This window comes from Vigna unguiculata, chromosome 1, assembly GCF_037176805.1.
Source record: "Vigna unguiculata cultivar grain cowpea cultivar isolate G323 ecotype 2 chromosome 1, ASM3717680v1, whole genome shotgun sequence".
Classification (NCBI taxonomy): domain Eukaryota; kingdom Viridiplantae; phylum Streptophyta; class Magnoliopsida; order Fabales; family Fabaceae; genus Vigna; species Vigna unguiculata.
Window position 1 is genome coordinate 48,438,303 of NC_140792.1, and position 10,925 is coordinate 48,449,227.

Consider the following 10,925-nt stretch of genomic DNA (forward strand, 5'->3'; position numbering starts at 1 on the left):
AAACCCGTGGTGAGCAGGTTGGCTCATAGGTTCCAACCCATTTTAACACCTCAACCTGCACCCATCAAAATTTCCAAAAGAGGAAATTATGTGTTTTGGAAAATAAATTCCGTAACGATGGGGTGCAAGAAGAAATTTGCGTTGCATTACAGTCGTTGAAGATTAAACAGATTATAATTTTGTTTCAGCCCAAAATTTGTATGGAGAGAAAAATGAAAACAAAGGAAAGGACTGGTAGGTAATTTACCATATTTATTTTTTAAAGGAAAAGTTTATTTAAATGTATTTGACGATTTTTATAAAGATAAAATAATTTTAATAAAAATTAACTTTCTTTAAAAAAAAGAAAAATAAATAATAATTAAAGATAATATCAAATGATAATAAAAAAAATATCAAAATACAAGTGTACTTCTTTGAATGCTCACAATCCAACCCAGATAATGATCAAAATCCAAACATATTCCAGGGTTTTAAAAATGAAGTGTACTACATATCATTCACTCAACATAATTATCACAAAGAGAGGACACTAGAAGAGGCAGAGAAAGTCATAAATTCTCACAATCATTTTCATTAATTGTATGCTAAATTTAAACAGACAGGTGCCATGCTTATCCTTATTTTCTTCATTTCCGTGGAGAGGTGAAAGGATGTGGTAGTTTGTGAAGGGAATGCACCAAAGGATGATGCTCTCACACTTTTCATAAATGTTGAGTTTTGTGTATTTATCAGACAGTCACCGATACTTATACGATATTACAATATTTATAAGATATACTATGTTTAATTTAAAATATATTTTTTTATCTTTGACATGATTTTAACGATTAAAATAAAAAATAAATCTTATATTATCACTTTGCATATTGGATATTAGATAGATAGATTAGATTCATTTTTGTGTTAGTTGACAATGTGTTAATTGACAATTTTAAACTTAAAATATATATACACATCATGTTTTATGTCCTATTTTTTTAATTTAGTCATATCTTCTTGTCCAACTTGTCCAATCCATGTCATTTCCGTTTCCGGACAATATAGACCAAAGGAGACAATGTCAGAATGAGTGGTAGGTGTAAGGTAGGTGTAAGGTAATAGTTATACGTATAGAAATGATGGAACCAAATCAGGGGTACGTTGACTTCTTCAATTAAGCAATTAAAAAACATTGGCAAAAAGAAAAACATTGAATTCTTTACAAACATATACTAAATTGAAGCTAAGAAATTGAAAAACAATTAAAAAAAACTCAAAATAATGATAGAACATAAAGTATTAAACAGTAAAACAATGAAAACATACAAAATCACATATACAAGCTTTCCTCGATAAAGAGAGAGAAGAGCTATCCTTCAAATGGTCACTGTATAAATGAATCACCCTTAAAATCTTTCTACAGTTTTATTACATTGGCATGCAAAAAAAAAATCATCTACCTACTTTCTACCCACCACATACTATGATACTGAAACAATTGTAGGTCAATACAATGAAGGGGCTTCGATTTTGAAAATAAAAAAAAAAAAAACTGTCAAAATATGAGCCCAAACATTGAAGACCAGAATCTCTGAATCCCTAAAATGTGACTCCAGAGAACAAATAAAGGATTTGACGAGATATGAGTAAAACGGGTTAGGCTTCATTAAGAATAAAAAGAAAAAATAAAAAGAGACAACTTTATATCTATAATACAATTTGCAGACGCCGGAGATCCAATGTTGAGCAGTCCAGGTAGGTTTGATGTCAACTTTTCTACAAGATGGTTCCCAGCAGCCAGATATGCAAGATAAGCAAATAACCAACAACTCCTAATCTTGCTCTAGGACGACTCATGAGAACTCGACCACCAGATACCCTGCATAGGGAAATCAAATTCCTCTTTTTTGATAGAATTCAAAATAAATGGAAATTTGCAACAGTAAAACTAATGTTTATTCTTTGAATTTGTATTTCTGAAAATGCTTCCATTTAATGTATTTAAGTTCAATTAAAAGGAACTATTGGCATTGATATAATAGAGATCGGAATTTACCCAATTATTTAATGGTTTTATTTAAAAGTAGTTACCACAGTGCCACTAAACACATATAGGTGTCTTGTTAAGCGGTTTTAGCAGTTTTATCATTAAACAAACTAAACAACGCCAATAAATCAATTCCAATTATTCAGGGCCTATTTACCTTCATTAATAAAATAGAGTTTGTGAACAAATCTTTAGTCCCTTTTTTCCAAAGAAAATGTCATGGTGTATGGTGATTTGAATTTGATACTAGGAGAAAGATAACTTTGTTTTTTCCTAAATAATTCCAAATATATGTAGCCTTAAAAATTTTTCCTATGGAATGAAATCATTTTAACAGTTTAGTAACGCTCTCCAAACCATAGATCTTTAGCATCCTCTGGCTGGTCTTTCTCAACCCAGGATAGTTTTTTTGAGATTCTACGCAAAAATATCATCTTTAAAATTTTAGGTCTTCTGCTTTCAACTTACGGCCATCCATTTTACCATGTAAATTCTACGATTCTTTCATGTTAAAAAACAGGCAATTTTAAACACTCTTCGTTTACCATTGGTTTAAAAAAGTAAAAGAAAATAGCAATTTTACCAGAGTCCATCAATACGATCTGCAATGAGCTTTCCATGTTTTGGTACAAATCCAGAAGTGTTTAAAGACTTGAATACGCGACCTGCAAAGTAACCTAGAATTAAGTCGTCAAATTTTCAAATCAAGAAATTCACAATAATGAGAAGCTCATAATTACCTTTATCCTCATCCGTATCCACTCTATTAATCAAATTATCAGACTCCGTACTAATATCAAGTGCAAGATGGTCATTAGATCCTTTTCGCATATTCCGCACATGAGCAGCTGATGAGACCGGTGATATTGCTTTCTTGCCACGTGATGAACCCTGTGTAAAGAAGCATACACTTAACACGCATTTCCCTTAATCACTTTAACACATAATTCGAGAATGCATCATAATATAAATGAATTGATAAAAGAAAAAGAAAGACATGGTCAGTCAGAAATCAAATGAATATCCAATATATGTGTGAAGGAATAAGGCAACGGTAGATAGACATGTCCATTTTTCATATTTCAGGATCAATTCAGAAAGACAAAGACAGGTGTTAACTAATGACACATTAAACCATCAATATTATGTCACGAAAAGAATCACAGAATATTTTTCTAATGAATAGTTGAAACATTTGAACTTAAATATCCCTGCAGATCCACTTCAAATATCACATTATGTAAGAACTATAAGCTTAGAAAACAAAGTTAAAATTGATCACCTCTTCAACTTCAGTTATCTCAGACCCAGTAGGTAATGAGGATGCTTCATATATGCTCCTGTCCTGGACAATGTTTGGCTGAGAAGTCCTATCTTGAAGTGAATCTTCAAGTAGTTTAACCTTGGTTTTTAATTCATCAATAACCTTCTGACTTCCAACTAATTTAATATCAAGTTCTTGGGCCTTGGATTTTGAATCATCAGATTCTGAACGAATGGCAACAATACGTTTTTCCAATGCTGGTATTAATTCCTTCAAACCCTTGGATTTCCTATTTACAACCCCTTCACCAGCTCCCAAAATATCCATAATTTTTTCTAATACATAAGTGAGCTCAGACAATTCATTCTTGAGCATTTTTGCATCTTCACAGTTTCTACTGAGTTGTTTAACTTCCTCCTTCATATCCTTAATATCAAGATCCTTTATTTCAAGGATTGACTGCAGCTTTTCTTTATCATGAGACATAGAGTTTAATTGATTATGCAACCTAGTAATACTATCAATAATGTAAGAGAGTTTTTTCATAGGGTCTGAAGTAGGTAGCTCCAAGTCATCTTCAGACTCTACAATAGGGATTTTGATCTTATCTATCTTGTCAAAGAGATCCCTCATTTGAGATGATGTAAGGAGGGGGGTTTCTGCCAATGGAAAATGTAAGATTTGAAATTAAATCAATATATGAAATCAAATAAAATCCAATATGGTTAAGTCAAGAAACATATCAAATTTCTTTACCTTCTTTTGCCAACAAAGCATTGCGCATCGATGAAATGTCAGCCTCCTTTTCTTTCAATTGTTCTTCTAAGGCATGATAACTCTCTAACTTATCCTTAAGCTCACTGCAAGCACTTTGGAGTGATTGAATATCAGATTCCAGCAGCGAAACTCTGCTTTTATTTAAGTCTCTATCACCTGTGACTAATTCAAAAGCAACTGTTGCTTCTTTCAATTTATTCTGTAAATCTTCAATTGTTGCACCTAACTGCTCACTTCTACATTCAAACTGTCTGATCAAAGCTTGAGCTTTTCTAGAAGTACTAAACAACTTATGTGTGGCCTCCACGTATTTACTGTTCTTATGATGATCTGCTTGCACACCTGCTTCAAGGTTTAACTTTTCAACCTCAGGGATGGAGTCTAGTAGCCCAAGATTCTTGTCAACTTCACTCTCAAGTGCAATGGTAGAATCAGTGCATGCAGATAGCAAAACACTGATATTGTTTTGTAAAGTGGCAATAATATTTTCCTGTTCTTCTTTCAACTTTTTCATGGTATTTGCTTCTTCTTTCATACTTTCCATGTTCTGGACAATAGTCTCCGAGATGGTCTCAGTTTCCAACAGTTTTTCATGGAGAGGAGAAATAAACTCATCCATAGAATCTGAAAATTCATCAAACTTATCTGCAATGTGTTTGTAGCTCAACTCAAATGCTTTCACAATCTTTCCAAATGATAAGATTATGGTGTCAATATCAGCACCATCAATCTCTGTGTTGTCCAGTTCAACTTCAAAATTTTGAGGACCATCCAAGAATGTTTTTCTCAAAAGTGTATTTTCCTGGAGCAAACAACACATTTAGAAAGAAATATAGACAAAAACATACTAACAGAACAAAAACAACAATAGACACACACACACACACAGAATGATTTGACAGAAAGAAAAGATTCGAAACAGCACAGTTGACATCAAAAGCCCTGTGTAATTTTCTAATCAATACTCATATCATGCATTGATCACCATTAATTTTTTTTCAATTATATGTGGACACATATATGTTACTGATGAGAAGGCTTGGATGGCGCGCATTAACAGGTTAATTAAGCATTCAACGAACGGAATAGGAGAAAACAATAACAACCAAAAGAGGGTGGTAACAATACTACCTCCATCACTAGCTGTCCTTTTGTGTCCTTTGCAGTCAAGGCAACATTATCTCTAATTTTGTTGACAACGAGATTCATATTCTTCAGGGTCTCATATTTCCTCTCAAAGAATTGTTTTATTCTGGGAAATAGTGTAGTATCTTTCATGAGCACCTGAAGATCATTAAGGAGTCCAATGAGCTTTAAGGACCTGTTTTCTAAGTTGCCATTCTTTCCAGCTAACTCGTCCATGCATGAATTTAACTTCAAACTGAGTGAAGATATCTCTTGCTTTGCAATTTTATTTGAATTTTCTAAGGCGGAAACATTATCTTGTGCCTTTGATAATGCATCCTCCAGTGATTTTATAGTTTCAGAGGCACCTACCAAATTGTTGGCATGATTTGCAGCTTCATCTTGCAGCTTCTTCAATTCATTTTCTGTCTCAGTCTTGACAACTTGATCAGCATTATACTTTTCAGTCAATAAATTGACATTACCCTCAACCTCAGATAGTCTATCTTCTAGATCCTTTATTGTCCTGCTAGCCTGTGCCAGTTTGGTAGTTTGACTGGCTGCTTCATCTTTAAAACTCTCTAACACTCTCTCTGCAGCTACTCTGCTAACTTGAGCCTGCTCTTTTTCTTCAGAAAGAATAGAAATATCTTTTGCTGCTTGTGATAACGCCTCTTCAAGTGACTTATTAGTATCCTGAATCTGATATAGTTTATCTTCTAGATCCTTTATGGTCCTGCTGGCCTCTGTCAGTTTGCTAGTTTGACTGGCTGCTTCATCATTAAAACTTTCTAACACTCTCTCTGCAGCTACTCTGCTAACTTGAGCCTGCTCTTTTTCTTCGGAAAGAATAGAAATATCCTTTGCTGCTTTTGATAACGCCTCTTCAAGTGACTTATTAGTATCCTGAACCTGATATAGTTTATCTTCTAGATCCTTTATGGTCCTGCTGGCCTCTGTCAGTTTGCTAGTTTGACTGGCTGCTTCATCATTAAAACTTTCTAACACTCTCTCTGCAGCTACTCTGCTAACTTGAGCCTGCTCTTTTTCTTCGGAAAGAATAGAAATATCCTTTGCTGCTTTTGATAACGCCTCTTCAAGTGACTTATTAGTATCCTGAACCTGATATAGTTTATCTTCTAGATCCTTTATGGTCCTGCTGGCCTCTGTCAGTTTGCTAGTTTGACTGGCTGCTTCATCATTAAAACTTTCTAACACTCTCTCTGCAGCTACTCTGCTAACTTGAGCCTGCTCTTTTTCTTCGGAAAGAATAGAAATATCTTTTTCTGCTTGTGATAACGCATCTTCAAGTGACTTCTTAGTACCCTCAACCTGATGTAGTTTATCTTCCAGATCCTTTATGATCCTGCTGGCCTCTGCCAGTTTGCTTGCTTGACTGGCAGCTTCATCTTTAAAACTCTCTAACTCTCTTTCAACAGCAACTCTGCTAGCTTGAGCTTGCTCTTTCTCTGTGGAAAGAATAGAAATATCTTTTTCTGCTTCTGATAACGCATCTTCAAGTGACTTCTTAGTACCCTCAACCTGATGTAGTTTATCTTCCAGATCCTTTATGATCCCGCTGGCCTCTTCCAGTTTGCTTGCTTGACTGGCAGCTTCATCTTTAAAACTCTCTAACTCTCTTTCAACAGCAACTCTGCTAGCTTGAGCTTGCTCTTTCTCTGTGGAAAGAATAGAAATATCTTTTTCTGCTTCTGATAAGGCATCTTCGAGTGACTTATTGGTACTGAAAACCTCAGCAACTTTATCTTTAACTTTCTGTAACTCTTCTTCCATTTTTCCATTCTGATGTTCTAATTCTGTTTTCTCTTCAGCCAGTTGAGAAACACTGTCATTCGAAGATGATAATTCCCGTTCAAGGGATTTTACAGTGGCTTGGGATTCAGCTACTTTAATTTCAAGTATACTGGCATTCTCCTTCACTAACCGCAACTCTTGCTCTATGTGTACCTTGGCATCTTGGCATTCACTGACATAACCAGCAAGCCACTTCACCTTTTCTATTGGTTCATCAAAAACAGCCTCAACCGGAAGAATGATACCGTCAATACACTCCATCACTTTCTGTAACATGTTATTGCTCTCCGTTAAGAATTGTTCTAACTGATTCCTCTCCCTTTCCATTTCCAGAAGATCAGCCTGCAGCTTTGGGATGCCTTCCAAATCACTGGACAATCGGTTGATCTCATCCCTGTATTCAGAAACAGCAGATTCTTGCTTCTGCAAATCAGCCTTCAACTGCTCAATCTCTGCGTTCCTTTCATTTAGAAGACCTTTTAGATTGTCCCTATCCTGAACCAGCCCCTTTCCCTTCTTAACTGCCATGGACAACTTATCCCTAATCATGGCAGTCTTCTCCTCTGATCGATCAAGATCTTGCAGCAGAGAACTCCTTTCTTCTTTCAGAATTATAATTTCCTTAGATGCCACTTTTAGTTCTTCAGAAAGCTTATTTGTACTTGATCTAATTAGCATCTCCTCTTCCAGTATATCTTCATAGAGTATTAAACCTTGGTCTCTAACGTACAAGAGACTTTGCATGCTTTCAAACAACTCAGCATCAATCTTAGATGCTCTAGAGAAGGGACCACTCTGCCCTTTTAGAATTTGAAAGCATAAGTCGATGATCACAGAAGTGTTGGAATAGTCAATCCCTTCATCATCCTTGTTCAGGCCACAAAGATCAACTAACATATTGACTATCTGATCCTTCTCCAAAGTAATCTGACAGTTCTTGCCAAAAAGCTCATCATATTTGAACTTCAAATCAGTTAATTCTGACAGAAGGTAATATTTTTCCTGCAATTCCAGCAGAAGAGTAATACTCAACTGATCAATATTGTAACGGGATGTTTCCATGATTGTAGAATTTTCTTCCTGTAGAGTTTCCATGATCTCCCGGGCCCTAAGACAAGAATCCACAATCCAATTCATTTGTGATTCCAAATCATATGATGAAACAGGCTCTGGTATATCCACTAGAGATAGAGATTCCTTCAATTTGCATAACTCTATGAAGGCTTCCTTCAGTGTACTTCTCTCATCCGCAAGCCATCTGAGTTTCTCTGGCACATCAAACATCCCAGGATCATCAGATTCAGAAGACAAGATTTCTTCCACTTGATCCAGAATTGCATTCTTTTCTAATAATGAGTTCTGTAGGGACGCGACCATATTTTCACTATGGGTCAACTCTTCCTTAGCAACCTCAGCAGCTTGGAGAGCGACTGACTTCTCTTCCAATTCAAGCAAACATTTCTCAAGCTCGCTGGATTTATCAGCCAGAGACTTCTTTAATGAATCTCGCTGTTGTACCAATGCCTTTCCTTTGGTAACAGCCATACTAAGCTTTTCTTTCGTATTAGCACATTTAACCTTTTCCTGCTCAAGTTCTATTTTCAAATTTCCTAGCTCAGTATTCAATGTACCTATCATCACCTTTTCCTTATCAAGCTCATCAACCAATTTCCGGTTTTCATCTTCTAACTGAGCCAGTTTTTCAACCAATTCTGTTTCCTTTCTTTTGAGCTCCAGTAACCCACCATGAGCACCAGCAAGTATGTTCCCATATTGCTGCTCTTTAGAATCCAAGCCTACCTCGGAGAAAGATTGCCCAAGTTGATAAATTTCAGAAAGAATCTGATTATACTTTCCAATTAAATGCATAGTGCCTTCTTCAATATAAACTATTTTCCCACTAATAGAATCATCCAATACTTGTTCTTGAGTGACAACTGTTGCAAGAGAGGATATCATCTTATCCATTAAATTCTCAACAAAACGATCCTTTTCAAGTTGAGCTTGAGCTGAAACCTGAAAATTATCATTAGATACCATTAACTGAGCAAGCTTTGCATTAAGATCCTCTATCTCACGGTCCCTGGTAGACAGATGTTCCCGAAGATTACTTATAGTGGTTTCACTGTTTGACCGGTCTTCTGAAGCAGTGTTCACAAATTCCAAACATTCTTTTATCATCTCCCTCAACGGAAACTCACTCACTTCCCTATCTCCAACTTCAGTTCCATTCTCTTTGCCAGTGAGAGTCTTTAGCTGATAATGAAGATCAAGCACTCCCTGTGTAACAGTTTGTCTTTCTTCCTGCTCAACTCAAAAAAGAAATAATGAGTACTTCACATCAAAATTCATTCTGTGTTAGCTAAAACCACTCTCAAATTAATACAAACGACAAACCTGGTATTCCTGCAAAGTCCGTTCTTTCTCAGCATCAGCTTTCTCCGGCTGGTCTGGGGAGTGAGGCTCCCCCACTCCATTGCCCATTTCAACAGAATGTCTCTGCTGGTGATGCATAACTTCATTTTCCTCCGTTCCGTCATCTTCATTCTTCTCAGTTGAAACCTCGTCATCCTTGTGCCCGATTAACTCATCGGGACAATCAACAAACATGTCATCCCTGGCAGTATCCTCTGCGGACTTTTCATCATCAGGTTCCCCAATATCAACACGCTCTCCCTGCTTCACTCACATGAATCGAAAACCATCAGTATTCAGCATTGCCCAATTTTCGTAACTCGGGTAATAAACAATTGGTAACCAATAAGTACCTGGTCTCGATTTGTACCAGTGTTTGGTTCGCTATCCACATTTGATTGGTCGCGCCCCACACCACCCCCTGAATCCGAATCCGCTTCCGAAACCAGCTCCGCTACGTGATTCTCAGACATCTCAACATTCAAATTCCTAATTCCTCACTCCCAAACGAGATTCGGATCTGCAATTTCTATTCCCTTCACACAAAAAAAAAAAAATACACAAACGATAACTCAAACAAAAATAAAACCAATTAAATACAAATTCAAACGATTAAATCAAACAGCAAATGAGCTTGAACATTTATTTTGATATATGAAACCCTAAAATGAAATTGACTTGGAAAACCTGAAATAGCAGAGTGAAAGCCAATCAAACTGTAAATGCATACCTGTTAAGACGACGAATTTCGGATTCTAAGAAAAATAATAAAATTTAGAAGCAGATTTTATTTTATTAATTTTTATTTGGTTACTATTATAGTTTTGGATTATAATTGGTACTACTGCAGATCCTGAAACTGGTATGTGGTAAATGGCAACGTTGTGAGACTCGTCGTTGACATTTCTCTCCTGTTTCGTTGGTACTCAGAAACGACATCATTTGGATTCGGAAGACCTGATACGTCACTTTGTAATTTTCTAATAACTATAATTTTTTTTCCGTTTTTAATGATTTTTTTTTTCAAAAATATAATTTACCCGTGTTGGTGGGATTTTAAAGATTGTTTTAAGATACATAAAATTTTTCATTTAAAAAATATATCATTTTCTTAAGTGCACTAACAATGACCACGTGTCATACACATAAATTTGATAGGTAGCATTTTTTTAATTAAAAGAAATAAAAAAAAATAAAAGAATCATATATTAACACGTGACATGTCATTAATGACGTTAGTTAATTCCGTCTAATTAAAATATTTTTTTAAAAATTTAGATGTAATTGACACTTTTTTAAAATTAATTAATTATTTGATACATAACTCCAAACTAAATACAATATAAATAATTATACCTATATTTTTTATAACTAAGATTTAATAATTACATTTCAACGAACTTACGTAACAAGATATTTGTAAGAAAATTGTATATTTGTAAGTTTTAAAAGAATCTTTTGGAAAAAATATTAAAATTATAAGAACTAATAATTTAAGTA

General features: G+C 35.1%; 1 protein-coding gene across 3 annotated transcripts; it reads right to left on the reverse strand.

Annotated features, from left to right (window-relative positions):
• Positions 1-1,352: 1,352 nt before the first annotated feature.
• Positions 1,353-10,366, reverse strand: TNO1 (TGN-related, localized SYP41 interacting protein). 3 transcript variants are annotated; one of them, XM_028080896.2, is made up of 9 exons: positions 10,156-10,366; positions 9,779-9,961; positions 9,408-9,686; positions 5,202-9,314; positions 4,050-4,872; positions 3,312-3,952; positions 2,770-2,920; positions 2,613-2,694; positions 1,353-1,861 (listed from the first exon to the last, which is right to left on the reverse strand). In XM_028080896.2, the coding sequence occupies exons 2-9, from the start codon at positions 9,896-9,898 to the stop codon at positions 1,759-1,761; spliced, it is 6,312 nt and encodes a 2,103-aa protein (XP_027936697.1). In that variant the 5' UTR covers positions 9,899-9,961; positions 10,156-10,366; the 3' UTR covers positions 1,353-1,758. The 3 variants fall into 3 exon arrangements, with proteins under 3 accessions (XP_027936697.1, XP_027936677.1, XP_085531861.1); XM_028080876.2 differs by having other exon boundaries at positions 9,408-9,689; XM_085675735.1 differs by lacking the exon at positions 10,156-10,366 and having other exon boundaries at positions 9,408-9,689; positions 9,779-10,095.
• Between the last annotated feature and the right edge of the window lie 559 nt (positions 10,367-10,925).